The 20,351-nt window shown below is 42.1% G+C and overlaps 1 protein-coding gene across 4 annotated transcripts in view; it reads right to left on the bottom strand.

The window, feature by feature from the left end:
* LOC146680923 (receptor tyrosine-protein kinase erbB-4-like) overlaps nucleotides 1-20,351 on the bottom strand; it is a 376,413-nt gene that overhangs the window by 60,302 nt on the left and 295,760 nt on the right. For 3 of the 4 annotated variants that reach the window (XM_085447520.1, XM_085447517.1, XM_085447519.1), the window contains exons 18-20: nucleotides 12,055-12,177; nucleotides 10,217-10,315; nucleotides 2,879-3,064 (exon numbers count right to left, since the gene is read on the bottom strand). In XM_085447520.1, the coding sequence (XP_085303646.1) occupies nucleotides 2,879-3,064; nucleotides 10,217-10,315; nucleotides 12,055-12,177 (408 nt within the window). The remainder of the gene's footprint in view (nucleotides 1-2,878; nucleotides 3,065-10,216; nucleotides 10,316-12,054; nucleotides 12,178-20,351) is intronic. The other variant, XM_085447518.1, reaches the window with a different exon arrangement.

Genomic DNA, 20,351 nt, shown 5'->3' with positions numbered 1-20,351 from the left:
ATTGCTAGCACTTTATCTAGCAAAGCGTTGCTAAAGAAAAAATAAAAATAAAACACTACTCAAATACTATTTTATACTAAGAGTTATCATCAGATTAGATACTCATTTGCAACAGTATCGATACGAACAGTGCCACCTTCAGTTGAAACACAACTTCAAACAGCACCGCTGGTAGCAGCCCCTCTCCTCACTAGCAGCTGAACGAATGAAAAGTAGTTAATATCAACAGACTGAACTACACTTTAAGATGAATTACAAAAGGTCAGGAAAGTTCCTGTTTGAAAAGTACTAAATGTCAACCTGGCCGGTGCACACATTAACATTGGCTGTTTAACAATTAGCAGTTACCTGCTAACCACATTAGTCGATTTATTAAGTTATTTTTACAGTAGAGGCTATGGCTGTGGCTAATTATGTCCTCTGTTTGATGTTTTTAATTTCTCCTCATTCATCGCTAGACTGCAATGAATGACCATTGAACGCGACAGGAGGTCATATTTGTCTGATAAATGGCCCCAGCCAATGGGTTCCAATGTTGCTCCTCCTTTTCTAGACCAGGGTCCAAAAATCAATACTAGGAATTATTATTGGATCAACATTATCAACATTATCGATATGAACAGTGTCAACTTTGCCTCCTTCAACTGACACAACTTCCCACAGAACCGTTGCAGACCGTCAGGTCACAGCCCCTCCCCTCACTAGCAGCTGAACACGTGAATAGTAGCTGATGTCAAAACTAAACAATTTATGAGGTATGTTAGATGTCAGTAAATCTTCTGTTTCAATATTAAAATATTAAACAGTTATATCATAAATGTTGACATAGCTGGTGCACATGCTAATGTTAGCCATTAAACTATTAGCAATTATCAGATAGCAACACTGGCTGATCTATTAAGTTATTATAATGGTAGGAGCTAGTGGCCATGGCTTATAACAAAAAGATAATATTAATATTGGACCTAGTCAGCAAACATTATTAGTGCTTCCTATTGGTAACATTAGTAATGTTAACAGAATACATTATTCCCACTATTCCTAAATCCAGAGATTAAAAAGATATTAAGTATAAAAAAAAATGATTTTTAGAAATTGTACCAGCAAGAGCATCTTAAGATATAGTTGTCATATATCAATTCACTGTTACATCAGAAAAAAAGAAAACAGTGATGTGATTGATGTATTATTCTCATCTTTACAAAAAACAAAGACTGTGAATTTTTCTCCTCTTGCGGAGTAGAAAATGGTATGAATTGTTGGGTATTTTCCTGAGTATTATATTTCGTTTGAAATTTCAGCGATAATCCTAATCTAAAGAGTTTGTTAGCATAATGAAGTATGTAAACTTTACAACTATACTGAGATATTTTTTATAATCCCCCCGTTTTTCCCCCTTATTTGCTTCATGAGACTTTTTCCACTTCAGATTCTGACACATTTTATATTAGGGGTTGCGTCAGAAAGGGTAACAGGTGTAAAAATCTGCCAAATCAAATATGCAGAGCTACCTGCTGTGGCAACCCCTTGGGAAAATGGGGCGCTGCCAAAATGGAAACGGAAAGCTTGCTCACTTCCTTTTGAAGTTGGATTAATGGCATAAATGAAGCTGTGTTTTTCGGACCATCCCGACTGGTTTAGCGCAGATACGATGGAGTTGTTCACTTTGTTCAAAACCTCTGATGTATATCCAGACCAACCAGCTAGCGAAACAGCTACGATTTTAAATTACAAAAACATTTCCTGGAGGCACAGTCGAGCTGGTTCCTTTGTCTCTTTGCTCGACTTAAACCTCGACGGGCAGAATCCAAAACTTTAACAGCATTAAAGTCAAAAGTTGTTCCCTTGTCTTAACTGCGATCAGTGTGATCAGCGGTAAGTCAGACTTCTGTCAGATCCTCTTTTGCATGTACCGTTTCCAAAACTGATGGGGGGATGCCTCTGTATCACAGCAGATGTCTGCCTGCACAGCATGTAATTGCAGCCAGGCACCCCACTGCCATCCCAGAGTTATAACTCAGAGAAGTTAAATCTTACCAGGCAGTTACACTATCAAGCACTCTGGCTGCATCAACCTAATTTGCAAACAAAACACAAATGTTCTTTGGGTAAGCAAAAGCACGCACACAGTATTTCAAGCCTTACTGCTGTTTCAACGATTCTGAGTGCAGATTTTGTTTGGGCAGCAAAGAATGGGTCTGTAATTTAAATGTTTGTTATGACGCTGAAAGAATATGCTGGCCATGATCAGGGCCTCCATGTCGAATGCTTCAAGGACAAGCTCCAAGGCAAGCTAGGCCTCAGTCTTGCTCACCGTCAGTAACCTATCATGTCATTTAAAGGGCTGTGAAAACTGATTTACACCTGAATTTCAACAGCAACACACTGCGGCGCTCTATATTGTTTTTCAAATGCATGCAGCTGCTTTTTTGATTTTTGATTTTGTTATGACTGCTCTGGGTTTGCATAATGTAGATGTTTATACAGTTCCACAAAGCCTGGAAAACTACAACAGAAACCCAAGTAAGTAAAGCATCCAACTGAAAGGTCGGCAGCTTAGGGACATTTGTGTTTGTGATAGCAGCTCAAAAATTGTTTTGAAAGCTGTTTAAATACAAATTTGGAAAGTGCAATGAGATCATATTTTAGAAAAAAAATCACACTCGTTCGGTTTGACACTGCACTTGGCAAGCCTCTCCATGTCACCTTCAGCCAAATTTTTGGCTGGGGATGAAAAAAAATAAGGCAGACTCGTCCAACAAGAACACAAATCCATAAAATCCAATGCCGCCCTCACACCTGCCAGCAGTACAGTAATGCACAAACACCACAGCACAAACAGACGCCGTCCTCTTTCGACCTGATTATAGTCATTTACCTTTGCAATTTGGACACACCAGTTGAGCAGCAGCTGCGATCCAATGTTGTCCTTGTGCTCGTGCACATAGTCGAGGAGGCAGCCGTGGGGCATGAGCTGGGTGACCAGCTGGATGGTGGGGCTCAGGCAGACACCGAGGAGACGCACCAGGTGGGGGTGCTCCATGCTGGCCATGATCAGGGCCTCCTGGGTGAGAGGGGGGGAAGGAGGACAAAAATGGACTAAGAAGACTGCTGACTTACAGGGTTCAAGAAACTTCTCTTCAGATACTTTGGAGCTTCTTTGCTTTCTGTACTATATTTGTGTCGCATTGAACACAATTTTAAGCTTGCAGCTTCCCCCTTTGACCTTTTTGCGGAATTTCAATATCATTAAATTGTAGTCATATATATTTTTGTTATTTTTAGTTGGCACACTGAAATCTGAAAAAAAGAACCTGATTCAAAAGGTGGCAATGTGTGAAAATTTATTTGTAATCTAGTTCCTGAAAATTTGCTCATTTAGCGTGTGGAAACAACCCACACTGGGCTGTTTGTGACCTGGTTAAAAAGTTTAAGGAAAAACATAAGACTGAGACCAACATCCTCCTATACGTCACAAATTCATGACCATTCAATAAAACCTCCACCAATTAAAATGACGGACAACAATGGAGAAACGTCCTGCTTCTTTTTCTATACTATTACTGTACCTGCCCACTCTGGAGTATTGTCTGATTAGTCTGTGTTTGGTGGTTGCTAGGCAATGTGATGACTTCATAATATATCATGCATAATTCAGGTTTAGTAGACATAAAATCCAAAATTAAAATGATCTGCTGCTTTTTTCAGGTGTTGTAGGTGCAAAAAAAAAATCTGATATTTTGAAAAAAGTTAGCATCATCAAGACACACACAGGGAGCCGTTTGGCACTTTGGTACCTTGATGCACTAGCTGTGAAAATACTGATGCTGATTAAAGAGGGAAACAGTTCATTTTTAGATGTTGGAAAGATGGTGATGCAATGAGATGAGTTTATCAACCAGGAAACTGCCATGTTTTCACACACTCAACATTCACATTATCTCACTGAAGTCTTTGTGGTAAGATTTACGCAAACACTGAGGTTTATTTCAACTTAAATTTGATATCATAGGAAGTAGAGATTGGTGCACAACTGCACAATGATATTTATCTAGTGATATTGTGTGGATAAAGGCACACAAAATATCAATATTTTATTACATAAATAAAAATCTTACAAAGTACTCATCTTATGCACCGCCATCCTGACATAATATTAACTGAGAGGCCTTATATTAAATCAGCTCAACTAAAAACCATCACACACTAGACACAATTAGCCTGATAAAGCTACCTCGTACTTCAGAGCAAGGTAACGGCTCAGGAAGGCGAGTAAAAAAAAAAAATTGGACATTTAAAAGAAACATTAGTGACCCGTGACTAAATAGCTGCCCAGAGTTTGGGGGTGTTGAACACTCGTGACCACTTTTAATCTCAAGGCGACTGCACAGGTTGCCTGATAGGAGGCAACCTTTCTGCAAACAATTGCAGTCTGACTTGGACGGCTTGCAAACACTATCAGAGAGATTGTTAAAGGTCTGCAAATAATTGCTTTCTGATTTATAAAAGCAGACAGGCTGCAAACATGTTGGTATCAGTCTGATTGAATCTCAATGATTTTCCACGATTTATCACAGTTAATCGCTTATCAGAAACAAACTGCATTTAATTGCCAACTTGACCCCATCCAATCACAGACTGGTTGCAGACTGACTGTGTTACGTCAACATTTATGGCAGGTTTTAGTGTGCTTAACAAGCCTAATTTTGCAACACAACAATAACGGAGGCGAGGTAACCTCACTGAATAAAGCAGGTATTGACAACGTTTAACTCTAACTCAAGATACTGCAAAATGTTCAAAATCACAATAACATTGTTTTGTGTCGGGTGATTCCCGCCTCTAATGGGAACTCATACAAACAAAACTTGACGACTTTAACTCTTTAAAGTCATCAAGTTGTCAAGACATTCCTGTTTCAACATTTCCGTAAACCCAGTTTTTTAAGGCACTGACGCCAAAGGACACGTTGTCATAACATCTGACGCTCTGGGCTCAAAGTATGTTGGAATCTTTATTCTGGGTTTTTGTAGGAAAACAATCAACATTATAAATATTAAGTTTATTGAGCAGCATTAGGTTCTATTATCCTTTTTTTTCTATGACAGATCAAGCTGTTACCCTTGGATAACACTACAGTGTCTACCAAAGAATTCCTAATAGAAATGAAGTTAGATGCATAAATTAATATTTGTGAGATGATTACTATATCTGCATGCACAGCATCTGCCCTGAGTAAACTCATAGTGAGAGAAAACCCTGCAGAACCCTTCTTCAAAGCTGCACAAACACAGCCTTTTTAATCTATATTTTAGCATGCACAACACACAGAGGTTCTTAAATGATGCTCCAATTAAAAGAAAAAAAACACAGTGAAACGTGCATGCTTAGAATCCACGCTGCTGTCTAACACAAAGTTACTGCGCCTCTGATTCCAGAAGCTGCTTCAGAATTTCTCGCTCTTGTTGTCATTTTGGCGTGTAAATACATTTTCTGTCCTCCCTCTCCGTCTCTCTCTGCAGCAGATGGACGCAGGGGTCTGAACAGTTGGGAGTCAACGTTGGGTAATTGTTATTGCGGCGCTGCGAGCAGAAGGATGTGTGCCGGTGATGAAGTGTTATGATGGCGAGGACCGATACTTGTGGCCGGCGCGTATACGCGTTACGGCTGAGCAGAAGCTGCACTTCAGTGCCATCGCTCAGAAACACTCACTTCACTCGTTCTCGTCTCCTATTGCCTCTCTCGGGCTCTCTCTCTCTCTCTCTCTCTCTCTGACATGCAGACACACTCTCTTGGCAGCTCTCGAAAACACTCACGCCCTCAAGGACACACACGCACACTTTCTCTCTCTCCGTCTTTGCATACGGCAAGCGGTTGAGGAGGTGTATATCCAGGCTTGGCCCCGGGGCAGCCGATGGATAGATGAGGTGCCTTTTTAAATTTAGATGCTAAAGAATGAGCTGAGAGGGAGAGAGGTGGTGGCAGTGTGGGTGGTGCGCGAGTAGATTAATTCTAAACAGCAGCGGGGCCATAGGCCGTCGTGAGGCTTTTGGCACCATCAGTGGCCTGATTTAAGCAGAGCCTCGCAGCACTGAAGTTGTGCCACTACTTTTTCACTTCTTAAAACCACCTGCTCCCCCTCTGCCCCCAACCACTCGCCATCAGCCACCTCTGCACCAGGAATGCGCCTCGCCTCGGGATCCAGAGAGGAAGGGAAAAAAAGGGGGAAGAGCACTTTTATTCTCAGACTGTGATCTCAATAGAGACCTGGGAGTCGTAAACTGTGTCGGGCTAAACTCTTGCTCCTGCTTTCTACTCTCCGGGCAAATGTTACGAGGATTTGCCCGTGTGTGTGTGTGTGTGTGTGCGTGTGTTTTGGTTTCCCTCTCATCTCCCTGAGCGCCGACCTCCATTACTGCCGGCTGACCCTCCTTTGCCATCTCGCTCCCTTGCTCACTTGCCCCCCTCACACACACTTGCACAAACAAGAGTTGATAGAAACTTGCGCCTGTGCTAGTGCGTGTGGGTGTCTGTGCGCGAGTGCTACAAAAGTGGATCAGATGTATTAAATGAATGTATTGTTAGGGCCTTTGCATTTCACACGTCACATAATCGAGTCAAATCCACATATTTGCAAACACGAGCAATTCACTCTGCATCTCTCGCAGGCAAGGCCACCCCACCCCGCCTCCCTCACCCCATGGGGAGGCTTATTTTTTGTTGCACAGAGCGTGTTTGGTTATGTGTGTGTGTGTGCGGACTTTCAGAGAGTGTTTGGAGCTGGCACTCCAGTGGCCAGTTTCACAGTGGCGAAGCGTGAGCCTGCCTTTAGATTGCTGTTTAACAAGCCAGCAGACAGAGCATATTGGCTCTGGATGGACAGGGACGCCCACTGGGAGAGACACCGAGAAAGAGGAAGAGAGGGACCGATGAAAAGGAGGGAGATTAAAAAAAGTGCCCAGAAATGGGGAAACACAGGACGGAGCGCAGCTGTGTGTGCGACGGGAGAGAGAATAAAGTGGTTCGCACTGTGGTTGGTAGTCAGCTAGTTGTGAATAATGATTTTAGTGTTTGATTTTTGCATTAACATTCTTAGTATTGATCACTGTGTGATCAATATTAAGATTGCTTACTACTGCTTGCCATCTGTCTCGCAGTTGTTAGCACTATGCTACGTGTAAGGATCACGGATGGTCTATGAGAACTGGATACCAGACTCCGGCATGATATCAGTCCAATTAGCGTTCATCCAGCGTGGACACCTTCCTCTGGGTTGTGTGTCCAAGTGCACATGTGAGTGGGAGTGTCGCTACTCTTTAAATAAGCTTCCTCTGGCTTAACTGTACTGACCCACTGGGTTCAAGGTTATAAAAGGCTGTTTTTTGACTACTTTCGATTTCACCTTTAGAAACAGTTTACCTTGCCTTGTTAGGTATCATTCTTTTCAGCACAACCTCACATGTCTGACTTTGCAGTTATTTTTCATACTGTATTAACACATTAAAGGCTATTAACACATGTTTGCGCTAAAATATGCACTGTGTTTTCAATAACATATATGTGGTATCCAAATACGCCAAATATTTTCCTTTTAAGCACATTTTATATAAAAGCAGTTTACCAGTAGGTCACCATCGTTATTTACTTCTCAATGCACTCTAGGTAGTGACGTCACATGGTTGCACCACATCGAGTTCACAGTTAGAAGCGCACTGGAAATGGCTTCTGTTCAACCTCTCCAGTTTCAACCAGAGCAAACCGAGAGAGATGATGAAAATAGTCAACCAGTACTTACTTTAGATGAAGATGAAAACAATCCGTCACACGAGGACGCGAGAGTGAGGGAAAACTACTGGTGTCTATGCGGCTACTGCTTGCCAATGGCAACGGCGACTGAGAGCGTTTGGTGTAAAGAGCTTAATTTTATGGTAGCAGCTATCCATGGTATCGCATAACCGCATGATAAAAACATTAATAGAATTCTAATTTCTATTATACAGTGAAATTACGATATCGTTATTTTTACAGATTCTCCATGCAACACAGTGCAGCAAAACTTTGAAGCCGTTGTGCCAAACTAGGTAAAATTTGTTTCCCCTGCGTCGGGAGCATACACTGGCCTTTCGAAATCATGGACTAACAGTATCCCACGTTCGTGATTTTTAGTTCATAAACACTTCTTATAATGACTAACTAGTCCAGAAATGTTGGAGATGTTAGCTCTTTATACAGTAAAATTACAGTGGGATACAAATAATATCAAAATGTGCTTAAAAGGAAAACATTTGGCGTATTTTAATACCACATATGTGTTATTGAAAGCAAAATGCATATTTTAGTGCAAACATGTGTTAATAGCCGGGGTTCCCTTTAACACAATGGAACTAAAATCACCAAAAAAAAGCACAAAATCTGAGAAGCAAAAAGTTCGATGTTTTTACTGTAACAACCACAAACATGTTAAACAAAGCATTTTCATAACTTGAAATGCAAACATAAATTGCACATTTTAAAAGATTATGTACAAATGCAGCAAAGAGCAAAGGTACAACTGTTTGCATTAAATGCAGCCGATGTCTCAGGTGTGTTTTCCCCATCAGGTGCCACAATAAGATGCCACACAAAGTATTTGTGCCACTTCAAGCACCAGACAGAGCGGCACATTACTGCCCCGACACCTCCGGGGTGTATCACTCCTCCTTTTGTCCCCCTGGAGACACTGGTGGCATCTTTGACTACACTACATGCTAACTACACACTCCAAACACGCAAAAGATCACAAATCTCTCTCAAATTTTAAAATCTGCTATCGACATCACTCTCTCTCTTTCGCCGCCGTCCCTTCCCTCTCTTCCTAAGCAACCAAATGCCATGTGCCAGTGAGGCCTGTCGAGTCTGAGATGTAGCTACTGGGTTTTTTGCAGTGTCTCTGAACACTGCACGATCTGACCTTGGACTGAATTAGCAGAGATGTCAACTCCTGGGATGATTGGGGACTATCTTGAATGTTTTTCTGCCTGTGAATAATCTTTCTCACTGCAGACTGACGGACTTCAGATTGTTTGGAAATGACTTTATAACTCAAACTGACAAAAACGTCTGCTTTTATAGAGGTGCTCACACTTCCTGATGATCAGGTAATCAAGAGTATTTAATAATCTGCATCAAGCTGCTATCTACCCCCTTAATTCATGTGGAAGCGGTGAGAGTGGAATTAGTTTTTCACACTCTGATTCTGCATTTTTACTTATCTTTGCCTAAAATTAGTAACGCAGCGACTTATGGCATGTCTGCTTGGTCTGAGCTTGTATTTACAAACTTTTTAAAACCTTAAAACTCAAAAGACGGGGTACTTTACTTGACTAATAATTACAACTGCGAGGCTTAATAACTTTTTTTTGCATGCTACTGATAACCTTTTATCCACATTGTTTTGCTAACAATTCAATTTCATTATTTTTTATGCTGTTCTCCAACATCTGCATATCACATACAGCTATTTCATTTACGTTCTCATTATAATCCATTCAAATCTTTATTCTGGCTGAATTAAAGGAAAGAAACAAAACACAGACCATGTTCGTCACATGCATAGAGTACAATAATGAGACATTAAGCTGACCTGTTTTTCCCAATCAGCAACCTGAAATGCAACAATACTCCATTTCAGTGCCACATAAGATCAAGAAGAGGCAAAAATCCCCCCAAATGAAAAGGTGGATTTGAAAACAACGGGATATTTGCTTTTAAAAAGACAGAAATGAACAGCTAGATGAAAGGGTTCATGATCCAGCATCCACAATTGTATAATGATGAGGCACCTTTTTGCACAACCTTGTGATAAATGAGACACAAAAGCTTGTGTATTTGAAAAAAAAGGAAAGAAAGAAAAAAATGGAAATTCCACCGCCTGCCCTTCCTCATCTTCCTCTCCCTTCCATCATTCCTGCATTGCTATAAAGCCATATCTCATAAACTAGTGCTGTTCTTTAATAGAGTCTTGTTCCATACATGGCTGGCTGTACAGCGTGGTGGAGTTCACTTTATTACAGGCTCCGACTGAGAAGGTGCTCTCGTAAGAATTTACCGCCAAATGCACGATTCCACAAAGCGACAGACCCGGCAGTCTCTGTGACAACGCTTTATGGCTCGCGCACGCACATTCACACACACACGGCCGAAAACAGATACAAATTGTTGCGATATAAATACTCACGTCCATGAACTCCACGTTGGCTTTAGGACCGGTGGTCTCATTGAGGATTTTAATAGCCACGGGGATCTTCACCGTCTCACCTTCTGGGACCCAGATGCCCTGAAATATACAAGCAATCACCATAAATGTACCCAATAAACAACCCCTGGCACACACTCACACACAGAGCTACCGCAGAACTGACTTTGAATGGTGGTTGTTGTGTTTAACTGTCTCCTGCAGCTCTAATAAATCCAACCCCATCTTCAAAAAATACCGTTGGCCTTCAACAATTAGCTCGTGCATAACTAAGTTTAAAACCCTTTGGATAAAGCGATTAGAAAAGACAAATATCACAATTTCAATTCACTTTATGAGGCTTAAATTCTGCTAAAAGCAAACTGCTGTGGGATTGTACTGCCATAAATTGCATGCAGATTAATTTAAATAAAATATGCCTTAAAACGGGCAGATGAGTAGAGGAATCCAGAGGAATTTGGAGCCAGCGGTAGAACGTGCAGTATTTATTTGATGGATTCTGCTGATTTTCGGGGTGCTATGAATAATTTTGCCAAGGGCAGCGAATTTGGCAAGCAAACAGCAACTTCTGTTCCAGGTCCTTGAGCCGCCCTCAGCTTGTGTCTGTCAGGAAACGCTGTGACAAAAGAAAAGGTTTGTGTTTGTTGTTCAGAGGTTGTTCTTCAACCGAGAGAGGTCTGACACCTATGCTGGTATTGGTATTGCCCTCCACACTTGCGTGATAAGGTCTATATTTTGTTTATTTTTGGGGACATTAGAAAAAATACCCCTCAAATATGACCTATGAAAGATATCTGAACATCAGGTGTTGATTGTCAACAACTGAATTTCTATTCAGTCACGTGACCACTTTACCATGCAGTCAAGCTCATTGTGACATCACTGGTGTAGTCCAGTCATCTTTCTGCCTGCCTCCTTCAGGCCCATCAGCCTCCACTCTGCAGACATTAAATATCACTGGTTATCTGTCATTCTAGTTTGCAGATGCTGTCACGCAACCCACCCGCCATTCTGGTCTAACCGGTAAATACCTGAAATTGAATTCCGTACATCAATAAATGATGTTCAATTCCTGCTAATGATCTCTCCTTATTTAAATCCCAAGTGGCGATTTCTAACTCAGAGCTCCACTTCAGTCACATCTACGTGTATCTTTTATAGAATCCTTCATCTTACCCTACTGCCAGGATGAAAGCTTTCAAAGGACGGTCAGCTACATGCGTTTTCACTCTGGACGGGTAAATAATGTCACCGTGTGGGAGAAGAGCAAGAAACTGATCATCATTAATACGTAGCTAGCTTAAAGAAGCTACTTAAATGATGTAAATCTTATGTTTTGTTGACTTGGACATTTACAGTGTAGGGCCATAAAAGTTCCAGTAGTGTTAATTTGTCAGTGTTGTGTCATAACAGTGAAGTTGACCAAATATTTTACCAATATCCAGCAAATCATCTACAGTTTAAATATGTTGCTGTGGAGAAGCAGGGACTGGTGTGATTCAGCCTATACGGCAGGGTTAAGAGAGATGTGCTCACAGGTTGGTGCCATACTCTATGTCTACGCCAATCAGAAAGCTGTAACTAAACAGTGATTAGTGCATCTGATAGCACAGCAACTATCTGGCATTTTGGCTTTCAAAATACATGAAAAGCTGAAAGATGTGTTTTATTGTGTTAACACAACACAACAAGTTGTGACACACTGCTGTCCCCTACATACTGTAAGCTGCCTTTACAACTTAAAGGTATCAGCAATACCCTGTATTTACTTGATATTGATCGGCACCAGAGTCTGCAGGATGGCTTTACCACACACTGACCTTGTAGACTGTTCCGAAAGCTCCCGAACCCAAAATCTTCACCCTCTTCAGCTCTGTCTCTTTCAGGATCCGCAGCTGGGCCTGGTTTGGAGCAGTTCCACTGGGGGTCAGGGGCTCCACCAGCTGAGGAAGCAAAACACACAGACACACTCATATTAAGACTATTTATCCCACTCTCTGTCTCATCTGGTGCCAAGAATGTGAAGAAAACCTCCTGGCAGCTATTGTTTTTATTGCAAAGCTATCGAAAACTAGAAGTGTGCCTTTCTTTTACATCAAATCCAAATATTTTTAACCTCCTGCTACTTGGCACTGTGAATGCTAAAACACATCTTCAGAGCCACCGGGAGCATGCAGCAGGGTGAGGCCGCTCCATTTAAAATAATAAGTAAAAAGCAAGTCTAGGAAAGAGCGGTGGAAGGTGAACACAAGGTTTTTATTTGCAGCAAATAAAAAAAGAAGCCAAAAAACTGAGACTGTACGGCCCTGATAGTTATGATTCTGCAACACACACACACATTTATGAAAGACAAATAATTCGGGGGTGTGAATGTGGAGTTCTGTCAGAACTGGCAGTTGCCAGAGTGGACCGCAGCGTGCCCACCACTAGGCAAATCACAGTCTGGTGTCAGCTGCTATCACAGTCGACAAAGAGCAGCAGCTCACCAGCTGTGCACATACAAAACAATTCCAATTCAAGGTTATGACAAGCCTCCTCCGCACGCCGCCTCCCTGCCAGTAACAGCTGACACTGAGCAGCATCCCAGCAGCTGGCCTGGCCACCCGCCTTCACCGCTAGCCGCTAAACAAAGCCTCGGCGACTAAGTATGAAAAAAGCAGGAGCTGGCACCTGTAACCGAGCCGTGAAAAGATCTGAGCCAGAGGCAAGAGAGAAAGCCACACACACATTTTCATCCAGGCAGCCTATAGTACACATCTCAGATCAAGCACACACACACACAAAGTCAATGCACCTGATCAATATGTGTCTTAATGAGCATATCGGGTCCCTCATTCGCTGCGGTTTATCAGCGGCATAATCACGGCCACGACCATCAAACAATATAATGAGACCATATATCAGTTGGTCAGCCATACAAGCACTTACTCAATGTGATATAAAACCATCAGCACAATAGGACCGGCAATCGCAGCGCCGGTCCGGTCTGCAGAATAGATGACATTGCCCGCAGCTCGGCAATGACACGTCGTTTAATGGCTATCGTTATAGCCGGTCCTGAAGGCGCAGTGTTAAGCCCACTGAGATGTCACTGCAGGTAGTGAGTTAGAGCAGGGGAAGGGAAATGACAAATTTCATAAGACGGGGGGAAGTGAGTGAGATGAAAGAGGGAAAGGAAGGAGCGATGAGAGGATGACTGAGTGGATCGAGTGACGGTAACGTGCTGTTTGAAACCTCGTTCGGTCTGTAGAGCACCAAAATCGCGTTTTTGTACAAGCGTTTAGATGAAGTGCGGAAACAAACGGCCACAGCTGTATCACATTGGGGCACATGTGAGATGTTTTAAAAGGTTTGGATCATAAATCTAACATGGAGAGAAACTGAATTTTCTTTCCAAGGTCAAGAAAATGGACCTATTTTTTTTTTAAACTCCAAACATCAATTTTCTTATTTTTCTTTGCAATGTACGTTGCAGTAACCCCGCCATTTAAAGTGCTGCCTTGATGACGTTTTTCAAATCGCTTCAAATGCTGATAGAAGCATTTGACATCTTACCTGACAGTTAACTGTGAACTATGCACACATTTAATGCAACTGTTTGGGCATACTTGCTGAATCTGTGCCATGAAGAATGAAAGTAGTTCTCAAGGCAAAAGGGAGTCTGCCAAGTACATTTATGTAGCTAATAAAACAGCTGATGCACACGTGGTTACATTGATATGTACTGTGTCATTTTAGCTGGGAGAACTCATGGGAATACAGTGCTGAGCCCAAGCTGCACTTCCTCACATGGCCACTTTGGGGGCTGGCACCAAAAACGGGAATCAACAACTGTCGAGTCCCATGGTAAAATGCCCAAGTTTACAGCAGAATAAGCATGTTTACTGCCTTCTGCGCATAAAAAGTTCTGAGTTCAATAATCAGATGTCATAATTTATTTCTAACATCCCTGTGCTTTGTTAAGGACCATTTTAGTGCAGTTGTTTTGATGATTAATATGGCTAACTCTGTGGTGATTACACTAACAGACTGTCAAAGACAGGTAATTTCTTTAGTTTTGGTGAGTGATATTCTAGCATGTTCCTTCACCCTGATTAGCAGGTACCTGTCTCTGAAGGTCACCCATAGAGTCTATGCCTGCATCTTGTTAATAAATCTTCCAAGTTCTACCTGATAACTTAGCTGTCTTTTCTCTTATGCTCACCTCCGACTCCAAACAGCCAAGACAGGCTTTACAAACAGTGGGTATATCACTGCGTCTATACAGTGTGCCTCTGAGGCTTTAAATGAAATATGAAATTTTCTAGCAATGACTGGTTGCTGACTGGATGTATTTACCTCAACAGAAGGGGCAAGCTTTGGTCACATCCATCATATCAGCATGGTATTTGTGCAAAGAGCATTTTTTGCATTTCGGTGTGTGTGCATACATTGCTAGAATAACAAAAAAAAAAACAATTGCCGCTGTGGGTGGAGAGAAATGGAGTGATTTGGAAAGAGAGAGCAGAGATGAGGCACAGGGAGGTGGTGATGGAGCAGTAATAAGAGCAGATGGTGACAGGCTGTAGTTGTCATTGTTTCATTAGGATGAGGCTGGACTGGACTGGAGAGGAGAGGGAGAGGAGAGGTCTATTAAATAAGACACAGACCCGTAGCCGACGAAGCTCTCTTGAGCTCGTTCTCACTCTCGCACACACTCACCACGCCACTTTATTTACCAGCTAATAATGCACCGTGCCTTTGCCAAATGAGCTTCACTGGTGGCGCGGTGGAGAGGATTGGGATGCTTCATTGGACAAATAAGCAGTATGTTCAAGCCTCGAGCTAGAATACATTCACAGAATTATTGTGTATTGAATAAGTAAACAGTGTCTTCAAACATGAACTTGCTCTGCAAACCCTCGGGTACATGCTTTAATGTTCGCATTACCCATTCAAAGAGCTACATTTGTTGTGTTGGCTGTAATTGAAACATATTGAGGTGAAACAACTTTGTCGTGCCACAAGCGTTTGCCCCAGAGCAGTCGCAGTAGGTGGTCTCGGGGCCTGTGTTGCTGCCTGGTCAATTTTCAGGTGAACTTTGTTGGCTTATTTTGATTCTTAGTGACTGATGTCGGACTTACGAAAGCACCAGTGATTTAATAGGGGTTAAAACTGGGTCACTGGAATTTATACCAGACAAACATGTTGTATAACAATAACCTCACAATTACAAATGTAAAAATGTGATAGCCATCTAACTATTAGACTCAAACACATGGACTGAGACATACAAGGTCACAAAAAAGGAATTTTCTTTGCACCTAACATTGTTTTATTAAACAACCAGCATCGTCTGCTCTTCATTCGAATGCGGGTTGTGTGTGTGTGTGTGTGTGTGTGTGTGTGTGGTGGGGGTGGTGGTGGTGGTGGTGGTGGTGGTGGGGGGGGGGGGGGGGGGGGGTTAGCGGCTTTGAATATTAATAAGTTTGCCTCAGCCAGAAAGTACATTGGGTCAACCCTTGTTTTTTTTAATTTGCTATATTGACTTTGTTATTCAAATCTGGCGAGAGTGCTTAAACAAGAGTGCTATATTGGAGAAAGGCGAGCAGTAACTAATTCCTCCACTGCTGTATGGACTGAAACAGACTTTTTCTTACTCATCTCTCCTGTCACTTGAAAAAGACTCAGTAACTTTCACAGTTATCATTTAAAAAGAAAAAAGTTCTTTACTTTAGGCTAAGTTTGGAAAATATGGAGGACCTAATGTGCCAAAATTGATGAATTAATAAATATGACTTTAAATAAACCAAAGATAATATTATAACTAAATATAGGGATTGATTATGAAATAATTAAATCAATAATGTTTTTCTTTTTTTTACATTTACTTGTAAATTAATTGCCTGTGTTATTTACTTTCCTACTTAACTTCCCTGTTGTTGTTAGCATTGATTATACGGTATGTATTATACTGTCTGTTACTCCAAACGTTTCTGCTCTTCTTTGATATTTTACAGTACAATATTTATTTGGACATTGGTTCCTTTTTCACTCATTTTCAGTCCAGTCCTTGTGCCTGAACGTTTTTGTTTGCTAAACCATTTAGCACTGACATATGAATCAGTCAAGCACAGTAAAGGCTCCTAATTCAAGGGATGAACCAGTGTTTTTGTCTAGACATACAGTTAACTTAACAAAGAATCAATTTTAAATTGTATCTTTAGGCACTTTGTTACTAGCAGGCTGTCACAAAACAAAGTAATTCGCAAAGAGCTATTGCCAAACATTTGGCATTTCTCAGCATGGTGTGGAGTGTGTCCTTAAAAAATTTGAGGAAAAGTGGAGGACAAAAGAAGAAGTGTCAGGCCTAAAAGAATGATCTGAAGCACATCCTTAAGAAACAGGAAATAATCCAGCAAAGACCTGATACAGGAGATAAGAGATGCATCCGGACCTTCAGCTGATCATCTACTGAACACTGAAGTGTCATCAGAAATGGTCTTTGTGGAAGGGTGCTGTCAAAAATGCTTAAGGAAAGGAAACAGGGATAAAAAGCTGAGGGATGAAAATTACACAAAAACTGGACTGAAAATCAGTAACAATAAGTCTAAACGAGTGATGAATCCAGATTGGTGTTGGAGATCTTGCAAAAATTGATGAATTATGAACACAGAAAAGTGCCATCAGATTTTGATCCACAATGCAAAAATATCTGGAACACATCTGATTAACAACAGCTTCATTTTTCAGCATGACAATGCTCCCCAACCAAAATGCCAATGCAGTAAAATCATACCTGCATAGAAAAACACACAGTGGAGCACTATCAGTCATGGATCAGCCTTCCCAGAGTCCGGACCTCAACATTACTGAAGCAGTGTGGGATCATGTTGACAGAGAACAGAACAAAAGGCAGAAACATCCAAAGAAGAGCTTTGAATGTCCTTCAAGAAGCCTGGAGAACTATTCCTGAAGACGACTTAAAGAAAGCTGCCTAAGAGAGTTCAGACTGTGCTGAAGAATAAAAGTGACCATAACAATTTAGACACAGTAATATAAAGAAACAACAAAAATGTAGATACATAGATATCTAAATGGACCGATGCCTTCAGTTGAGTATTTGTTTCTTTAATGAGTCCATTTATTTTTTGATTACGACTCTCGTTACAGAAGCGCAGTGCATGCCTATAAAAAGTCCACTGAGGAAAGAAATCAAATCACAGAAACAAACAGTCCTGGTCCTCAGAACCCACACCTGATTATTTCTTGATTAGCACAACACACCTGACACCTGATCCAGCTAATCAGCAAAAGAAAGAAAAAACGAGACCTCTGCAGAGCTGGGATTTCTGCCAGGCTATGTTGGTTTTTTTTTATTTCCAGTCTTCAACTGTCCAGCTCTTTTGAGCCTGGTGCCCGCTACTGCCTCCGATTACTCTTGCTGGCTGACAGGAGTGGAACTCAGCTGTGTCTTCTGCCTCGTCTGCCTCAAGCTTTGACATGCTGGGCATTTCTGAGATGCTTTCCTGCTCACCACTGCTGTAAAGAGTGGTTTATCCAAGTTACCGTAACCTCTCTGTCAGCTCAAACCAGCCCAGACATTCTTCTCTGACCTCTCGAAAAAAGAAAACCCCAAAAAACAAGGCGCTTCGGTTTGCAGAAGTGCCTCTCATTGGATGATTTTGGGCTTCGGAGTATTTGGAGTATATCCCAGGTTATTAGCCCTTTCTAAAGAGGTTTATGTAATTTTATGCTATGTATCCTTATGTATGAGAAAACCGAGAGGCTGGATGTAATATAAAACACAAATTTGTACCTTAATCCTTTAATGCCAAGTATATCATATTTAATACATGGGGTTTTTTGAATTTTTGAGACTGCTACATCATCAGTGTAGTAAGCAATAAAACTGAACAAAAATGTCATCTGTAGCAAAAATGAAGCTCCAAATTAAACCTGATTTACGCAATGTGATATTTAATCTCTTTTTTTATTCGCCACAAGGTTTCACGGTTCAAGCCTCAGAGGGTTAACTTTCATACGTTCCACAATGCGTGTCATGTATATTCTCTTTGTTTAACATTTGCTGTGACATATTAGGTGTCATATTTGGTTTGAATTTCTCAGATCTTGGCTTAAATTTAACATAAACTTCAGTTGCATGCATTTCTGATGATTCCCCATGCCTCTGCTCAGTCAGCCTGCCTTGGGGTGAACAACAGGAGCTGTCCATGCTGAAACCCTTCATGTAAGAGAGCGTATGAGCAGCAGGGGAGCTGTCCTCACCCGTGGTGCTGAAACACTCACACCTGTACAAAGGAGCTAGAAGAAGGACCTTGGGGGGAGGGGGAGATGAGGGGGATCGAGGGGCGGGGCATCGGAGGATTCAAAGGCATTAGTCCTACTTCATTGAGCTGGGTTCAAAGGTCAAAACCCTGGGGTCACGCTGTAGCAGTGAGGGGACTGCTGCTGTTTGTGCCGCCTGTCCCCTGTGTGAAAGCAATCTGTTTTCAGGGGCTTCATCAAAAAGGCTCCACAGTATGTGAGGGGGTGAAGAGAGAGGTGAGGGAGAGCGAGACAGAAGGAGGAAAAACCAAAACAAAAACAAAAACAGGAAGTTAAGATGACAGAGGAATAAAGCGTCTGTTCAGGGAAAAAACGAGAAGGTGAGGACACGACGAGAGACAGACGGTGAATAGTAAAACAGAGAAAATACTGAAAGAAAGGGAGAACAGTGAAATGGCAGAGTGAGTGTGAGTGTTTCTTTCCTTTTTTTTTTGCAAGTCAACACAGTGCAACAGCCTTCACACGTGTCCTTGATATGGAAATGCGGAGTCGGGCGCTCAGATCACGTTCTGACAGCATGCACTGGAGGCATCTTTCCCTCCCGTCTGACGCAGGAGGTGAGCACTCTGTTTAAAAAAGCTATGGCAGATAAGGAGAGAGAGGGGGAGTCCCAGAGCCCGGCGCCGTCCCCCAAATCCCTCATCCAGACAAGTTTGATCTCCATTCACAGACACAGAGTCAGCTCCATTATTCGTTTGAATAGAGAATCTGCACTCGGCCGTCCAAAGCCTATCACGTAGTTTCATCAGCCAAAAAAAAAAAAAAAAAGCGTGATATAAACTGCAAAAGCGCATGGTCTTTTTTTTTTTAAAGGATGCCGGGAGGGCGAGAGCGCGGGAAAGCATTCAGATGGAGAGAGTAGTGCGTGCATGCACAATGAGATGATACATTTAAGGGAAAACGAAAATCAAATGGAGAACCTAATCCCTTCTAGAACCAGCAATAAATAACAGGAATCTGGACTGAAATTTTAATCTTTCTATTATTTTAAATTACAGTAGGGGAATTACATATTCAGGCACCGATCACAACTGTCAGGTAATGGCATCGATCCACTGCTTTTGTCCTTTCGCCGTTCGGCTGATGCTCTCGTACGCGGTAACCGCCAAAAGACTGAGGTTAAATGTCCAGCTCAGGACACTCCACGGCTGCTAATATGTGAGCATGTGGGCGGAACCTGTGACCTGCTCTTAATCTGTGTAGCCCCTGGGCCAGAGGCGTTTAAGATTTTATGTCTAATTACTTTTACACGTCCCCTCAGGGAATGAAGGGGAGGGGGAAAAAGGTTATGCTGGCCTTATTTCAGGCTTTCCTGCTGCAGCACTGAATGAACATTGAACAGAGAAATGCAAAAAAAACAAAGAAAAAAGGGTCAAGCGGATCCCCATCCCCCAACCTGAATCCTTCTCAGCCACCCCCTCCTGCTCCGTGACACTACATTAGCGAATCTGCACGGAGTGAAGACTTCCCTCCGGGTCAAGCGGCTGTCTGAGCAGGGCCTGCTTGATTAAGATGGATGTGCATGGCTGGGATGAGGCAGAAACTGCCCATGGCTGCCCTCCTCTAATTCCATCTCCTGCCTGGCAGCTGTCTATAACACTGCTGCCTCTACCTGTAAATTATCCTAATCCAGAATGACAAGCAGCCTACCCCACCTACGGGCACGGCCAACTCGGCAGACCTGCAGTGATGATATGACTGCTGGAGGAAACAGTGTGAGAGAGTCCTGTAGCACCATAAAAGGCATGGACCAAAGCATGGATGCTTATATAAACCCTGCACCCTTCCC

Source organism: Copadichromis virginalis, linkage group LG23 (assembly GCF_057382275.1).
Source record: "Copadichromis virginalis isolate Kocher_CV1m ecotype Utaka linkage group LG23, C_Virginalis_male_GT1.1, whole genome shotgun sequence".
NCBI lineage: Eukaryota > Metazoa > Chordata > Actinopteri > Cichliformes > Cichlidae > Copadichromis > Copadichromis virginalis.
This window is presented reverse-complemented; position numbering and strand designations above follow the sequence as displayed.